This window comes from Solanum dulcamara, chromosome 6, assembly GCF_947179165.1.
Source record: "Solanum dulcamara chromosome 6, daSolDulc1.2, whole genome shotgun sequence".
Taxonomy (NCBI): Eukaryota; Viridiplantae; Streptophyta; class Magnoliopsida; order Solanales; family Solanaceae; genus Solanum; species Solanum dulcamara.
Window position 1 is genome coordinate 53,792,539 of NC_077242.1, and position 18,920 is coordinate 53,811,458.

At 34.1% G+C, this 18,920-nt stretch overlaps 1 protein-coding gene across 2 annotated transcripts; it reads right to left on the minus strand.

Annotated features, from left to right (window-relative positions):
- Window positions 1-3,468: 3,468 nt before the first annotated feature.
- On the minus strand, window positions 3,469-15,746 carry LOC129891163 (VIN3-like protein 2). 2 transcript variants are annotated; one of them, XM_055966433.1, is made up of 5 exons: window positions 15,602-15,746; window positions 15,399-15,464; window positions 12,720-13,398; window positions 5,124-5,443; window positions 3,469-4,920 (listed from the first exon to the last, which is right to left on the minus strand). In XM_055966433.1, the coding sequence occupies exons 2-5, from the start codon at window positions 15,418-15,420 to the stop codon at window positions 3,737-3,739; spliced, it is 2,205 nt and encodes a 734-aa protein (XP_055822408.1). In that variant the 5' UTR covers window positions 15,421-15,464; window positions 15,602-15,746; the 3' UTR covers window positions 3,469-3,736. The 2 variants fall into 2 exon arrangements, with proteins under 2 accessions (XP_055822408.1, XP_055822407.1); XM_055966432.1 differs by lacking the exon at window positions 15,602-15,746 and having other exon boundaries at window positions 15,399-15,595.
- Window positions 15,747-18,920: the final 3,174 nt, after the last annotated feature.

Genomic DNA, 18,920 nt, shown 5'->3' on the forward strand with positions numbered 1-18,920 from the left:
AAACCTAACCCAAAATAAATATTCTCCTCCAAACCCATTCATCGTTTTCTCTCATATTATCTTCCCCAACAGCAACTTGGCTCTCCAACCCGCTGCTCCTACAAACTCCATTTCTGACCAACTAGTGCTCTCATTCCGACTAATCAACTATCTCCGGCAAACACAAACACCTCCATGCCACCACCAATATTCAAAATTTTCTAGACTCAATTTTCATCTACAATAATTTTAGTTTCACAAAAAATAATTAAATTAAACAAAACAAGGAAAGCACAAAAGGGGATTGATATTATGTTTTGGTGTGGTTTTACCATTTTGGTTGATTGATCTGCTTTTTATATTGTTTGATTTCTTTTGAGTATTTTTCGGTGAACTCCATTATTATAGCTTCTGAGTACTTTTCAGTAGACATTTTTGTTTTTCAGCAAATTTCATAATTATTGTTCTATTTATGACCGACTTTAATTGCTTTGTATTTTTTTTCTTTCATTCTCACTGATTCATAATCGATCTTGCTATCATTTTTATGAAAATTTATAGCCAAAATAGAGATGAAATATTAATTATCATCTTTATTATCATTAGCTTGAAGATGATAGTGTATAAGATGTTCAACTTAGAGGAATATTTCAGAAATTCTAACAAAGAATGGATGGAGAAGATGTTGGAAAGGAAATACCCAAATGAATTTGTAAGAAACTATCCTCGACAATGCTCTTATCTTCAAAATATGTTCGTCTTCACCGGAATTTTTTAAAATACATTAGAGATGATATAATATTTCTGATTCACTAGTGGTGTTGGTTAGACAGTGAAGGTGGCAAGGGAAAGACCAGAGGAGAAGGGGAAAGGGGAGAGAGGAGGGAGCGGTTCGCCGGTGGAGCAGCAACTAGGCTAAGTTGTTCGACGATGTTTTTTGGTGGAGGGGCGAGTGGAAAAGCGATGTTGGAGCAATGACGGCGGGGAAGTGTGGACGGTGAGAGACTGAGGTGCGGTGGTTTTGTGAGAAATTGGAATTGATTTAGGGATTTGGGGTTTTGGACATAATTATTAGAAAAGATAATTGAAAAAGTGATGTTAATCAAGATAAATTAAATGGGTTATATGGTTAGGTGGATCAGGTTAAAATTGGGTAATTTAAGCAAAATCAGGCTACTTTTGTTGATTTGGGGCTTTCCGTTAAAAGAGGAGTACGGGTGACAAGTTTGTAGACGGCGATGGTAAGAACAATTTTACTTTAATGGTAAGGATAAAGTCAACTAATAAATAAAAGTTGAGGAGTATTTTTTACCCTTTTCTCAAAAAATAAATATCTTTTAATTTAGTTTTTTTTCCTTCTCTATAGATCTCACTCTCTGTTGTCTTTTTCACTCAAATTACTGCCTTGGGATTAATCTTTCGAGATTTATATATAAATGCTATTAGTAACAAGATTTTATTAGGTAAGATGCAAAAAGAAAAAAGAATTTACCAATACCCTGATGAATTGGGTTTGATGAGACAAGAAAAATATCAATTTGCATACCAAGAAAAATGTCAAATATTTCCCTCTTCTTAATTTTTCTTCTTGTGGTAGGTAATCAAGAAACATAATAAACCTGAAGATCCTAAAAATAACTTTAATTTGCAAGAACTTGAATTTTTTCCTTCCTCTTTTTTGCTCTTTTTTTCTATATCCCTTAACTTTTACTGCAATCAAGACTTTTTTTAAAGCTTTCAAGATTATCAAGAGTGGAACCTTGATCGTACTGCTCTGATACTACTAATACGAATCGGGTTACATGAATAAAAAAAAATCTGAAAACAAAAATATAAAAATTTAAGACATGAAATAAAGATATGTGAAGTTCGAAAATAAAGTCCCTAAATTTCAAGATAATATGTTAAGAACCCTAATTGATCTTAGTATTCAAAATAAAGAATTAAAAATATTTATGATACTAATATAATCAATTCAAAACTTAGATCAAAAGTGATCTAAAATCTTATTTCAGAGAATTAGAGACAATAATTATTATAAGACTAATTACTTTTTTTAATGTACGTTAATAGAAATCAAAGATATCAAGTTAAAAATTGATCTTACCTCTTAAGAAGAATTCTTATAAGATTGTAAGATAAATCCATAGTAATCATACATAAATGTATAAAATAAAGAAATCTCTCAAATACTATTTAATCATGTCTTGAAAATAACAAAATTCACTCTTATATATAAGAAAAACATACCCCAAATAGCATGGATTTCGAATTCTACTATTATGGAAATAATAAATACTAAAATCAAATAAAAAAACTTTTAAATTAATTACCTTTAAACTAGGAAAATAAGTAAAAATAATACATAACTTCTTTCTAAAATTTGGTAACAAAACAGATTGGAAACAAGTGACAAATTTGCACCCAAAAACTCACGACTGAAATAGACCTTTTGGGCCTTGAATTGCAGCCCTCAAAATAAGGGAAACCTACCTAAATATACTATAATAAGAAAATATTTATCATTTATAACAATAATATTTTTTACTGGACACTTATAATATATTTATAATACAGTTTTAATACAAGTTTAATATATATTAGCGAGAATAATTTATAAAACTCATATAATACAAATTTTATTCATGGATAATATATTTATCACACTTTAATACACTTATAATACATTATGTCAATTTTTTACCAAACAAGTATAATATATTTTAAAACACTTATAACACATTTATATTGCATGCATAATTCACTTTTAATACATAGTAGATATATCATAATATTGCTATGTATTGTTGTAGATGGTAACTTTCTGTACTTTGATTGCTCTATTTTATCTGTGTTGCTTTTGTTATTTGCTTTGTCATATCGCTTTGAATTCTTATCCTTATCTGACTTCTTTTTATGATTTTACTGAGGCGAGGGTCTTTCGGAAATAGTCGTCCTACCTTGATAGGAGTCAGGTCTATGTACATTTTACCCTCTCCAGACCCCACGTTGTGGGATTTCACTGGGTTGTTGTTGTTGTATTGTTATAGATGGTAATAAATAAAAAGTATTACTAAAATCAATAATTATTTATTAAAAAGTGTTTTTCCTGGTAATTTTTTCTCAAAATAGCCCCTTTTGGGCTTATATTCACGTGAATCAGGCCTTTAGGCATGCAAAAGAGCAGCTTTTTGAACTCCTGTTAGCCTCGATGTGGTAATTCCTTTGGGCCTTAATATGACATATAAAATCAACTCTTTTGGATTCTCTTTTGAGACTTCATGTGGCCCAAAACCTCTTCCACTTGGACTTGAATATGAACATTTATTTCGTGATAAACAACTTCCTAATTTGCCATTGAAACACATCAACTTTAATGGAGATATGCTCCAAATATTCTAGTAGTTCTTGACGTCCAAACTAAAAGGCACAATTTAGGATGAATATCAAAGAGTTCATGGTTAAAAAATCATGTAAGAATTCTACTACTAATATCCAATCAGATTTTATATTTCAAATTATCTTACAGCAAAATCCCTTACATTCCAACTCCAAGGTCATAGCATCAGAGAAATGTGGATGAATTAGGTAGAACCAACCTATGAGGAAAAAATAAAAGATGGTTTAATTGTTTACATCATAAATATGAATCGACTAACAATCACATCGGCCAATTGGGGAATCAAAGAATTATGTTCAGCTAAGCAGCAACTATAAATCATGAAGCAGAGGATAGAGGATCCACATTCTGAATCCTTTAATGCCAAAGCTTTAGGCAAAAGCCTGCCGGAACTACAGAAGATCTCTTGCTTGAAATAACATCAGAAAAAGTATCAACCAGCTGCCCGGCAAGTGATGCTGGATCTTCGATTAGGGTATCAACAAATGCCTTGACAATCCTAACATCTTGTGGTGTAGCTCTTAAGCTATACCACGTTAAGAACTTCTGCCTGAATGTCTTGTCAATATGCCCACCACACTCTAACCATCTTACTACTTTGACATAATACTCGAAATCCTTATCTCCAGTTCCAGCACATTCTTCTTGCCAGTCTCCAACTCTCTTCTTCGAAGAGCAGCCAACTTGTGGTCCATCCTCCTTCCCTGATCCATTATCAAGATCCTTGCTGCAATTTGGCAATTTTCCTTTCCGGCCAAGGCTGCCCTTCACATTCTCCAACTTGCAGGGTGTAATGGGTAAGCCAGCTTCCGCACTACCTACAAATGGTGTAAATTCCAAGGCAGTCTGAAGAGGTGCATTTGACCCATTACCAGTGCTTGTTTCTTCTGTTGTTTGAACATCTGAACACTGCTTGTTCTCAAGATTTACAGCATCAGTATTTGGCAAGGAGTTTACTTTCGCCATGCTATCTTCCTCTTCACCTAAAGATACCATTACTCCTGCATTTCCTATATGACTTTTACTAGTGAAGGCGATCGTAGTGCAACACAAGTCTGTAGAAATTGCTTTATCAGTGTTATCACAACAAGAAAGACAATTATCCCCTCTGTTCTCATCCTCATTTCTGCATAGCACAATGTTATTAGTTTCATCCTCCACTGAAGAAGGATTAGAAAGGTTGCTGCAATTTGTTGGTGGACTTTGACTTCTTTCAACTTCTAAGTTTGTCAAGTTCAGATTAGACAATTCATTTCCAGCTTTACTGGTGCAGAATTGAACTTCAAACATTCCCAGTTCTCTCTTGCTATCAAGGGAAACAATCTTAAGAACATAATCTGTAGCTGGCGTCAGATCTGAGAGCACAAACCTAGTGCTAGGGGAAAACAATGTCCGAGTTGGTTCTACTGGATATTCCGTTTCAACAGCTTTCCGATGCCACAAAGTGTAACCTACAACATTCTCCATAGATGACCCTTCAGAACTCAAAACAACAGTCACAGATAAGGGAAAGACATCCTCAAATCTGACAAGCTTTGATTCTGTCACCTTGCAATGTACAAAATATAGCCCATGTAAATGCCGATTAATTCACTCGACTAAAATGAGTACCAAGCTTAGACAGAAAACAATAAAGGCCTCACAGCAACACATGAAGAGATAGGGGAATCTACAGAATCAATAAAAAGACAAGGACAGTATCTCTGTACTGCACAAACAAACCACAAATTAGAATGAGTATTACCTTTGACCTTAGCATTAGATGGCATTTCCGACACTCTCTCAGAGAGCAGGGCATCTATGTGCTCAACAGCCAAGAAACAAAGTTGCTGAACAGCAGGGCCAAATGAGAGCCTGTTCACTATACCTCTAGCCATCTTCACAGGCAAACCAGTCAAAGGGCCAACATCTGCTTCAAGCTTCTTCACTGCTTCATCAAGAACTTCATACAGCTTTGGGCAATTTCCGGCGCCAACTGAAATTTTTTGGCTCAATGAAAGCCTATAACATAATATGTCCACACGCCTGGTATCTCTTGCTACAATCAGTTGTTTTTTCAAGGAACTGCAGGAATTGGAGAAATAAAACATCTTTAATCCTACATAATAATCATAGCTAGCATTTTAATTATAGAGGTCTGTATCTCACAATAAATAAAAGCTTATGTACATTCATTAGTTCTTTGACAATTTTCCTTAATGGATTCTACAACTATCTCACTAAACCACTCAATATCATCCTGACAAATAGTGGAAATAGTTCACTGTAATTCAATAATGCAATTGAAAATTAACTTCACAACAGAAAAATTTTAACATTTTGTAGCAGACTAGAAAGAAAATAAGTAGGATAATTAAGTCAATTGCCAACTAAGATAGGTATAATAATGAGCTTCCTCAGGGAACACACCGATCTACAAAAAAAACATCAAGAATCTACGAACAACAACAATTAATACACCTTAGTCCCAAACAAGTTGGGGTTTGCTATATGAATCCTCATTGATCATGCCACTCCATTTAAACTCGTATCATGCCAATATTATGCAAAATACAAATAAAAAGTAATAGAAGTTCTCCATAACTTTTTGAACCTACAAATCTCTGAATTACAGAAAAGTGCTAACATGTCTTAAACAGATTTTCAACTAATATGCATCGACTAGTCTACAACAACAACAACAACATAACCCATGAGGAGGGTAGAATGTACGCAGACCTTACCCCTATATTTGTGGGGTAGAGAGATTGGGTAGAATATATGCAGACCTTACCCCTACATTTGTGGGGTAGAGAGATTGTTTCCGATAAACCCTCGGCTCAAAAGAACTTGCCTCGACTATCTAGATGTTTTATCCTTTGTGCCCCATCTTTGTTATGTCTGCATGGATTCCCAAAGAATTTAGGTCCTTTGATTAGATTTTACTTCCATGTGATTTTATGTATACCTCGTCCTCTTTTAACACCTTCCCTCACAACAGTTGCACACCTACAAATCGGTGCACTGCACTGGAGATCAAAGAATGACATGACCAAATTAAACTTTCTAGTAATATTATCATTTCTAATCTTGTCTAATTTAGTATGACCTCAAATTCATCTTAGCATCTGCATATCTTCACATTCTTCTTGTGAATGTGTTGAACTTTCATGACCCAAATTCACTCTCTTAAAGCATTGCTGGTTTATAACTGTTCTACAAAACTTACCTTTCACTTTGGTAGGCATCTCTCTATCATATAACACCCAGCAACACTGCTTTGTTTCCGTTATTCGATTTTGATTCTATTTGTAACTTCATCTATCATTTCATTCACCTAGAACAAGCCTAAATACCTGAATTATTTGCATTTAGGCATTGCAATCCCATCTAGAGTGTGATTGGCACGGACGAAAATATTTTTCAATTTGCTCATATTTGGTTGGTCAAACTATTTTAGATTTTTTATCCAAGAAAAATAATTTCCTCAAAAATGAGGAAAATAACTTCCCTAATGGAAGTAGGGAAAAAAGTTGCATAAGCGATGACAATTGCAAGTTAATTGTCTCCTCCCCACCACCCAACACCTCCAACCCCCACCCCTTGACCATCCCATCCCCCGCCACCCCCGAACCCCCACTCCTCACATCATTCCACCCTCATATTGTTTTGATAGATTACATATACATGCTCTTAAGAATAAAAAAAAATCGCTTACTTACCAGATACTAGAAAATAAATAAGAAACCCACTTGTTTTCCAAGAAAACATGTTCTAGGAAAACATTTTCCATGAAAATATTTTTTCTTCATACCAAACACACACCTCAATATCACCCTACTCATGTTGACTAAACTTGCTGTGCATATTCAGTCTCACTTCTATTAATCCAAAAACCTTTACTCTCTAGAGTGCTTCTCTGTAGATCAAACACTTGGTTGCCACCCTCACTGGTTTGTGAATTAGCACAATTTTTCAGCAAACAACATACACCATGGAACCTCATTTTGTATTATGTTGGTAAAGCTCATCCATAGCTAGAGTAAACAAGTATGGGCTCAATGACGATCCCTAGAGTAAATCCACGATTACAAGAACTCCTTCGCATTTCCTACAATTGTTCTCAGGCTCGTGACGACTCTTTCACACATGTCTTTTATGACATTTATATATATAATAGGAATTCCTTTCTTCTCTGACACGGCGACACCCACCAAAGAACCTCTCTTTGTACTCTATCATGTGTTTTTCTGTGTCAATGAGCACCATGTGCAGATTTTATCTACAATAAACTTCCATTAATCTCCTCTGCAAAAATGTAGTCTCCAATGTAGATCTACTGGGCATATACCCAAATTGGTTCTCTTTTACTCTTGTGGTGTCCTTAAGTCTATGCTCTATCACTCTTTCTCAAAGTTTCATCACATGACTCATAAACTTAATGCCACGATAGTTTGCAAAACTTTGAATATCACCTTAATTTTAATAAAAATTGAACTCAAGGTACTCTTTCTCCACTCGTACAAAACGGAAAAAAGAGGAAACAATAAAAACTAGTTAGGTATGTAGTGTTCATGAATTGTACAAGGCCTTCAATCCTATCCAAAGATTTTTTGCAACAAAATAGGAGTTGTTTACAAACTGGCTTGAAGAGATTAAAATATCTACAAAATCTATCCTTCCATAGGATCCAAAAAAGGAAGTGACGGACAAAGACTCGGAACTTAATCTATGCTTCCCAATTTTGAACCAGCCGAAGACTCAATGAAGGCTTGCACTGAATAAGCAATATGCATGTAACATCAGAGAAACCAGAAAATAAGCCAAAAATCTTGGAATAACTGAATGTTTGGACAACATAATATTAGCGATAGATTTGATTGGATGAGCAGAAAGTACTATAAACCACAATATTCCATAAGTAAAACATCTAAAAAGATGTTTGAACATTGGAAAGATGGCCGTTCATCAGAAAAATCTGTTAAAACTTCCAAAATAGTAATAGTGTCATTCTTTTTTGGATGGAGTATATAGATTTTCTCAAACACTGTCAGAGAAGTAAATCTATATACCTGTTCTTTAATTATACATGTGATCGATCCAATGTTACAAGTTTTATTTTTATTTGTTTATATATTTATTCCAGATGTCCCAGTCAATTAAATATCCAGGGCATGGAAATTTCAGTTATTATATATCACACAAACAAAAAGAAATCCAAGTAACAAGCCCAAAACTATATTCCCTAGGGAGGTCAAACTTGTTATACTTATGAAGTACAGTTAGACTTCGCAAAGACTAGCAGTGTCCATGACATAACAAATGCTATATGTCTGCCATCAACAAATTCATTAACTATACAGAACACCTAAGTTGCTCAAACTCGGGTGCGGGTGCGGGTGCGGATCTAGAGGTAGGATCCTCTATGATCTAGATTTTAAGATTTGGGAATACGGATTCATTTATGGATATGGGTAAGGGAATTCAGCTAAAAATAATTCAAATATCTAAAACTAGAGTTATAAAACCTAAATTACGAGCTATTATGTGAAAAATTTGAGGAGAAAATATTGATCAAGAGGAGAATCCTTGAAGGAAAAGGAAAGGGAGTGGCAATAGAAATCTATATATACAAGGTATTCCATTTCATTCAATTTCACCTTAATTTTTGTTTTGATTACAAAAATCATTGAATCTATCCAGAATTTCTTCCTTGAATTTGGTCAAAGTAACCAAAATCGGTTGACCAGATCGAGTACGGATCCCACACCCATACCCATGACTTGTCGACACGGGTGCGACACCGAAAGTGAAGAGTCCGAGCAACTTAGCAGAACACCATACTTCTTTCTTCTTTTTTTTATGTTGGTGTCAGGGTCAACTTATGCTCACCTCAAATAATTTCACTGTGATGCTACCTCTCACCAGCATAAGTACCGGGTAACTCTACCCACCAAATAGGAATCCATATTTTCATGAATGGAAAATAACCTTGGCAGTACAACCAACATGTTGGCACTGATATCTGGTTAGTATGGTCTTCCCCAGTAGTCCTGGGAGTCCCTTTGACACAATAAAGGTTAAAATGCAAGGCCTCATAGTGAGCTGCAAATCTAACTCTTTGAGTCCATTGCCCACAATTAGTCGATCATTTTGACGACAACACAACAAATGTCTCACGAACTCAAATCATATTATGTAGGTGGATTAGATAAGCAATTGTAGACCACACCAATAATTGGTTCATACTGCGCTTACATGGGGTAAGAAAGACATGGTGAATCCAAAGACATTGGTAACAAACAATTTTTTAAACTCTAGGACTTGGATCAAAGCTTCAAAAAAAAAGAAGGCAAAATATATATAGGAAGGAGGAAAAAGTCAGAAAATATGTAATGACTATTTGCACTCATATGACCTAAAAGGCAAGGAATAATGCAGGCATCAAAAGCTTTGGTCATGCCACAGTGTCATGGTTGATTTAGGAAACATTGCATATGATGGGCTAAGGCTCCTTTGTCGGAAAAAAAGGGAGTGATTTGAAGTTCTCAAGAAATTTATCTTTTAGCACATGTTAGACATCAAATTTCAAAATTGTTAATAGCCAATCTGATGAGCTTGTAGCAGCACAACAAGCTGATTGAGCTCGTAGCAAAGGGAAGGTATTCTCCCACAACTCCCACGAGCTCAATCATCAATACAAGCTTAGGATTGTAAAATCATGCAACACCATACGCAACGACAAAACTCTTCTGCAAATTTGAAACTGAAATCAAGCTTTGAAGCCTTAAATTCATCTCCTTGTCTTCCTTGACGCTTTCTCCAGAAAGTGCAAAGTCTAAGCTAACACCAGGGTGACTCCCAGATGTTAATCTGATTATCTTTCCCTGGCTGGTTTCAGGACATAGGAGGTCCTCGTCCACCACTGTATGTGTCTCAGATCACTCATGCTATTCATCTTCCAACCAACCTCACTCCATCTCCTTTTGATGAAAAAATAAGAATCTTTTTGACACTAAAAATGGAAAACCAGAAAACTTAAATTAAAACAATATATATATAAAATCTGGCTCGCAACAAACAAGCTTTAATGTGTGCACTGGATCATTCAATTCCTCGAAGTATCTTAAAATTACTTCATGAATAAGTTTAACTTCATTTTCATTTGATATTTGTTTTAACAATGTTTTCTTAAGAATGGACTTTTTTCCAGACCACTTATTTTAGACTAAACAACTTGACCATTGAATAGTAGCATTACATTGTGGTTAATCAAGGGAAGTTCCAATAAGAACAAATTCTACAAATTATTCATGTCGGAACTTTTATTGGCTACTGGATTCAGAGAGCAACTTTTAACACTTATTTATCTTATCTCATTTATCAAAAATAGTGGTTTGTCGCCCAACTATGTTGTATGGGGCGATATGTTGGCCGGTCAAGAACTCGCACATCTAGAAAATGGAAGTAGCAACAATGAGGATGTTGAGATGGATGTGTGGGCATACTAGGCGAGAGAGGATTAAAAACGAAGATATTCGGGAGAAGGTGAGAGTGGCGTCTGTGGTGGACAAGATGAGCAAAGTGAGGCTGAGATGGTTTGGGCATATGAAGAGGAGATGTCCGGATGCCCAAGTGAGAAGATGTAAGAGGTTGACTATGGTAGACCTGAGTAGAGGTAGAGATAGGCCGAAGAAGTATTGGCACCTTGTAGAATAATCGAAAGTTTGAGACAGTTAGAAATGAAAGTATGAAACTAAACACTAAGTCAAGGACTTTATATACCGAATGGTATACATGTAATTTATCATTTTATTATCGAAATATCAATAAACCATTTAGAAAAAACCTCAAACCGTTGAGAATTGAAAACCCGATATAAAAAAAAAAAGATCAAAACTATTATCGAAACTGCTAAACCAATAACCCATTACCGATAAGGCAATAATTTTTTTCCGATTTGGATTATTGGTTTTGGTTTGGTTTTGAACAACCCTAATCCAACAAGGCAATTCCTTGCACCTAGAAAATTATTTTGTTTCTTCTACTATTCTTTCTAAAGTGAAACAACTATAGTTCTAAACTTAATCTTCATCAAAAGGCTGAGAAAGGTATGAAAACAACAACAATAACCTATTATTGAACCCTTTATAAGAAGCCTCTCTAACTACATTATTTCAACAAAAGAAGCACTTACAGCCCTCAATTTTCTTTCTGTTCGGATTGGTTCTATACAATTTGTCAGATTTTTTTTTCCGCACTGCTACCTCTATGGTACAGTAACTTGGCTTTGGAGTCCGGCTAGAGTCTTACACATGGATGAAGTGACAGATTAGCCCATACACTTTGTAAAGTTAGGAATACCACAAGTGGCCCTGAAAGAGAATGATGAATGAAAATAGCATGCAGGATCAACAGAAAGTTTAGATAATACTTTATTGTTCCTATTTTGCTAAGAAACTATGTTAAGAGTTCTTGGAAATTAAGTTGGGTTGAATGAACAAGTCTAAGATCAAGTCAAATACTCCCTCTATCCCAATTTATACGACTCACTTTCCTTTTTAGCCAGTCCAAAAAGAATAACACATTTCTACATTTAGTGATAATTTAACTTTAAAATGTTCATTTTACCCTTAATGGAATGATTTACAGTCACACAAATATCTCTGACTTATTTTAGACCACAAGTTTCAAAAGTCTTCATTTTTTTCTTAAACTTCATGCCAAGTCAAACTAAGTTATTTAAATTGGGACGGAGGGAGTAATACATAAGCAAGAACGCAGGCAACTTATGTACATCATAGATGACACTTGATATGATTCTTAATTAATACTTCATATACCATATAGCATTACCTTCAATTTTCTAATTTGAGCCCTTAAGGAAAAGAAAGTACCCATATCGGCTAATCATAGCAACAACAAGTCTGATTAACACAGAAAAATCAAAGTGCACTTCCGTTCAAGCTAGCAAAAATGTGCACACAATGATCTACAGTCTAACAACCATTGACAAAGAGAAGCAACGAGATGCAAATAAACATTCTCATAAGCAATTTGAGAAACAAATAGGAAAAACATTGAGCAAACGGCGTCTGAACTCTCTGCAATTAGGCTTTTTCGGATGCTCATGTCGAGCATTTGTAGTGATAAATGGTCCAGAGTTCTAACATAAATTTGATGTTGATGGAATTACTCACTCCCCAAACACAGCACACCAATACCAAAATGAAAGTTAAGTAGCCAAAACCTTGACGTTGATAAAAACACTTTTATAAGAAAAACCTAGAATACACATAATTTCAGAAAAATAGAAAGAAAAGAAAAGGTGAAGCTGATAGAAGGCAATATAAAAAGTTACCTGAGTAGATCATTAGCTTTTCCACAGGATACACAATAAAAGGTGCCATTATTGCCCTTGTCTAATTTATCAGTTGCAATACAAGATTTTCGGTGCTTAATGGCACACTCAAGGTGGCATGACATCCCACATGAATCCCCTGGAAAAGGAGGCTCTGAGCTACAAATCAACCATAGACTAGGGTCCTTGTTGTCATCATAGTTACGACAAATACAACATGAACACCTTTTGCAAAATGCATCTTGGCAACTTAATTTAGCTCTGCAAGCCAAATTTTTGCAGTACACAACATTGTCTAAACTAACATTAATATTTGTTGTTGAAGAATTATTAGCTTCAATAGGAAAACGGCTTGGATGCTCAGCTTTTCTCTGCCTTTTGGAACTCCTCTGGCCACTCTCTGATAAAGGCTGCATTTCAAGATTAGATGTACTTCCATGCTCCAATGATTTCTTCTCAGATACAATTTTCAGTAGGTTTTCTATTATTTTTAATTTTGTCAGTCCAGTATACTTCCTTTCTTTTCCCATCTCTGCACATAATATCTGCAAAATCTCCTGACGGCTCCAAGATTGCAGCATTTCAGGGGCACCATGTGACTGCTTTGATAATTCATAAACTAGTTCTCTCTTTTCCTCCATACTTAATTTACGGCACTTTGATGGATCAAGTGCAATACCTAGAACAAGAAAGCAGGAAAAACTTCAAACAAACAGGTTTGCAAATTACTATCGGATAAAAATCACTATGTTTAGTAAAGTACATCGGACAAGTCCATAGTAATAAAAACTGGAACATTTCTTTCTTCGCTTTTAAATCTTGTATTTTAAAATTATTTTTGTAGCATCATCTCATTTTTGAAGGATCTTCAAGCTAATTTTGTTCAGTTTTCTTACTGCTTGTGGCTTCCCAGAGTGATGGAATATATTTCAACTGCACCAGATCAGCAGAAAATGTGAAGAAAAGGCATCATGTGTAATCAAATGCAAGTAATAGAAAATAAAGAGAGATCACTCAATCGAACTAAAACAAGTAGATCAGATATATGAATCCTCATATTCATTTTGCTCTATTTAGGCCCATCTCGTCCCACAACTAAACATTTTATCTTTTAAAGCAAATTTGGAGATCTCTAAAATTAGAGATTCTCTAAATCCAACACTTACCACAAAACTGATAAATATATGGCCTTAACCAGACATGGGACACAATGTAAGTGTATAACTATGACTAAACATTAACCCAAAGTTCCAAATAAGTTGGTATCACCTATACGAGTCATTTGCTTCTATTGTATTTTGTTCTTAGCAAAATTTCGTTTTATAGAAAAAGAGAGATTCAAGACAGATGCACGCACTGTTCATCGATAATAATTTTAAAAAAAGACAATTAAGTTGCATTGTTCAGATCATACAGCATTGAAGCGGCAGGTAAATTGCCCCAAGAACAAGATATAATTAAGCATAAATTCCCAGCTCCAGTGTAGTAATTATATCCTGCATGGTAAGGAGTCACGGGAGAAATTCTACGAAAACCATCACCTACTCCTCCCTCCCTCCCCCCTACAAAAAGTGGGGAAAAAACCCTTTTTCTGCACGGTTAACTGCCTAAGAGGAAGAAAAAAAATCAGAAAGATCATTTGTACAAGTATAGAAAAAGAGAGATTCAAGACAGATGCACGCACTGTTCATCGATAATAATTTTAAAAAAAGACAATTAAGTTGCATTGTTCAGATCATACAGCATTGAAGCGGCAGGTAAATTGCCCCAAGAACAAGATATAATTAAGCATAAATTCCCAGCTCCAGTGTAGTAATTATATCCTGCATGGTAAGGAGTCACGGGAGAAATTCTACGAAAACCATCACCTACTCCTCCCTCCCTCCCCCCTACAAAAAGTGGGGAAAAAATCCCTTTTTCTGCACGGTTAACTGCCTAAGAGGAAGAAAAAAAATCAGAAAGATCATTTGTACAAGTATAGAAAAAAAAGGATCAAAAAAAGGTAAATTTTTTAGCTATTTCTAGTTTGACTTCACATAATAGTAGCACTCAATTTCCATGGTTAATTCCAAACTGATCATATAATATGGTTGTGTCATCATAAGGTAGGAATCACCTCCATAATTCAACTGTTTTCATAGGTAATCCTCCCTTTCAAAATTGTAAAATGTGAAGGATCACAACACTGTAGGCAAAGAAAATGGCATAGTGTATATCACTTTATTGACATCTTCTAAATATAATAACTATACTTACCCCAGAAGAGTAGGTAAGTAGGTAACCACCAATCCTAACACCCATTTCATTAAACCAAAACAGAAAAATTAAAAAGATAAAATCACAATGTGAGAAAGAATCAAGAACTAATTTTTTTATACGTATGAAACAGTAATTAAATTTCATACTACAAATATGCAAGAGATAATATAAATTAACAGTATTTATTGTATAAAAGAAGAAAAAAAGAGATGGGATTAAGACCATTCAGATATCAATAAACAGATCAGAAAATTTAACAGCTACATCCTCTGTCCCGATTCATCTTTGCTTAATTTGATCAATTATTGAAACTTGATTTGACTTTCCCGCAGTGAAGTGTGACAAAACAAGTAATACTCTTGTGAAATTCTATGATTCGCCGTTGTTTTGGCAGGTTAAAAAAATAAGAAAGAAAATTACCCTCAAAGGAAGAAGCGGCCATGGCTGCAGGTCCAAAAGAAACTACGCATCTGAGAACCACAGTATCTGAAAGAGAACAGATGTGAGTAATCAGATACTATAATTTTGACCCAATATAGAACAACAACGGATACGTATTGGTCATCAGTTTCATGTACACACAGAGACGCGCGTTAAAGAAAGAGAGTGGACAATAGAAATACCAGAAAAAGGAGATTGGAATTGGGGTCACAAGCGAGGAATCCATGAAGAGAGATGGGGTCTTCAACGTGGGTTTTCGGTACCCGAAGCTGTAGTGATAGAGAGAGGTGGTGGGGTCCTCTAGTGGTTGGTTACAATAGGTGCAGATTTGGAGGACCAAAATAAAATACTATATTTATCATTAGTAATTAGGATACGTAAGCCACGACAAATTAAAAAAAAGATGCTCTTAGGTGACCCAAAAAAAAAAAAAAAAAGAGAGGATGCTCTCCATGACTACAAAGATGGAATGTTGATTGTTGATATAAAGTAGCTCATGTTATAAAAAATATTGTAGTTGTGAATGATCACAATTTCTTTTTTTATGAGCAGTAATATTCATATCTTCATCATCTTTTTATTGGTCATTAATAATTTTATAATCTTTTATGATATCTTTTTATGTTCCTCAATAAAATCATATAGATAGATGTATTGATAAGGATGTATGATACACTTGAAAGAAAGAAGAAAGAAGAAAGTTATTTATATTGTTTCTCTTTGTTCTTTTTTAATTATTATTTTTGTTTTTGATTTTATAACATATTATCAACACAATTTTAATTTTTTTTTCCAAGTTGAATTTCAACTCCTTCCATCGATAAGATATGATTAAATACTTCTTGTTTGCACAGAATTTGATTGCAGCTCTATATGTGGTTGTCGTCTTAAGCCTCCGTCACTTTTAATTATTTTAATTCTAACATGGCTTGTTTGTTTCCAACACTTAATTTGACTTATAAAGGGCAGCTCGGTGCATTAAGGCTTCCACTATGCGCAGGGTCCGGAGAAGGGTCTGACCACAAGAGTCTATTATACGCAGCCTTACCTTGCATTTCTGTCAGAGGCTGTTTCCAAGGCTTGAACCTGTGACCTCCTGGTCACATGGCAGCAACTTTACCAGTTACTCCAAGGCTCCTCTTCTTAATTTGACTTATCATATGCAAATATAAAATTTAATTTTAAAATTGTTAGGCAGTAACATTTTGATATAAAATTTTGCCTTGTAACGTACCAGCAACCATATCAGGAGAATCCTCCTGATTTTGGATTTTCATGACACTTTTCATTATGCCAAATTTATTAGAGTTTGAATTTGTGGCATTTGATATCTCTAGAAAAAATTAGATGTTATGGATTCTCAATGTTAAAATTTACCAAGATGCTAAAGTTTTTGATATCACTATTACCTAGGGTAATGTAGCGTTGAATTCGACAAAGTGAAGCTTATGATTTCCTTCGTTATCATATGTATTAAGGATTGAAGATTGAATATCTGACAGTGAACGATTAACTTGAATTGTAGACTAGTCTAAAGAAAAGGTATGACCACATTAAGACAACGGTATTGTCAAAAACTAGCTACGAGTAGATTCTCTTACGGTTATAGAATTTTAAAATTATATGTGATTATAACTTGGTTGTATAATTATTTCTTAAAATTTATCTAGGAAAGATATAAAAAGATGAGGATATGTTGGAAAAGACTTACAATTGTTCATGCCTTCAATCTGGTATTATAGAAATAATTTCATGAAAGAGGATTTAAAAAGTGTAACACCTCAGAAGTCCCTAGACCAGATCAGGACTTGTATAGATCAAAAATGTCACGACTGAAGTTAGACCCTAGACATGACATGGTGAATAGGATCCCGAGAGACCCTAAACAAGCCTCTAAGCAAAACATAGCATATTTTAGGATAACATAAGAGAAATGTGGAAGATAAGTCTTAGACAATATTTTTAAGCAACTCAAATAAAAGAATCTGAGAATAGAACTTTCAAAGTGGAAATAACCATACTAGTCTGACATAGCCCCAAACTATCATAGACGGGGCGTAGGAAAAGTCCTAACTCACCCAAATAATCTGAAACAAAAGTCATGAAAAGAAAGACATCACAAGTGGTTGTGCCCATGAAGCATGAGGACTCACCAACAATAATGTCGACTGGAGCAAATATTAACCGCTAGCTGGATGGAGAGCGTTGTTGTCGCGCCCTATTTTTCTCAAAACGGGATTGCAACGATGTGACAACTCTTTTAAGGTTTGAAAAGAGAAGAATCGCCACATAACGAATTAAAGACGCGTTAGGGCACCATTCTATTCTATATTACAAATAAATTAATTTAAAGGGTCAAACGCAACTAGAGTTCGGATAAGGATTCAAATTACCTCAAAAGGAAGGTGTTAGGCACCTTTCGAGTCCATAAAGGTGGATTCTGGCCGAATCTTATAAATTATGTGGGGGTTTTAAAAAAATGTACAAATAGTAAATAAAGGCCTCTATTTATTATTATTAATTAGAGAAAAACTATGTGATAAAGAGAGAAAACTTTATTATTTTAAAACAAATAAATATCTTAACCATAAATTAATTAAATAAATTTAATCTAAAAAAATCATTTTTGTTTAATCTAATTAATACAAATCTATATGATAATATAATTAAATCAGTGATGCCTGAAAGAAATTATTTTGTTTTTTTAAAAATATTAAACTACCCCAAATATATACAAACAAGAATATTTTAAAATAGACGGGATAAAAATATTCATGTATTCATATTCTTCTAATCAGCGTCGGCTTATTAATCGAAAGAAAAAATATAGTATTTTGTCATTTATTTACTTGGGACGACTTTCATCATTTTCGAAAGGCCTATCAACCCCTACTTCTCCTAAGTTTATTTATTATTATAATCTTAAAGCGATCTAAAAGAAATAATAAAAACTAACGTCCTAAAAGGTGTTTAACGTCCCAACTTAATATCCAGGAGGCATTGGACGTACTATTAGGGTAGGTTTTAGACTAAAGAAAATATATGCATCCTAATTAGACACATCGCCAAACAAAACAGATAGGACGAGTAGTTAGCACATAAAATCTCAAATAAGTCTCTAGATTAATTAATTAGCATGCTTGAAAAAATAGATAAATAGTGAAAGTCATAATAGCTATATGTGTGTGTACAATCAGATATACGAGACTTAATGCAAAAAACTCAAACATGATAAAATAAAGACACTCTTGATAATTTTTAATTATTAACTAATAATATTTATAAAATCTTGTTAACACGATTTTTAGTTAATAACATACTGAAAATTAAACTACTGTAGATGTGGTTTCTAAATATTGTGTTGAAAATTTATTAAAATATCACAGGCATAATAATATTATGAAGACTTACTTAAATTTCTATAAACATGATTTCTAACAATATATTGAAAATTTATGAAAAAAAAATCATAAATATGTTTTTTAATACCATTATATGCTG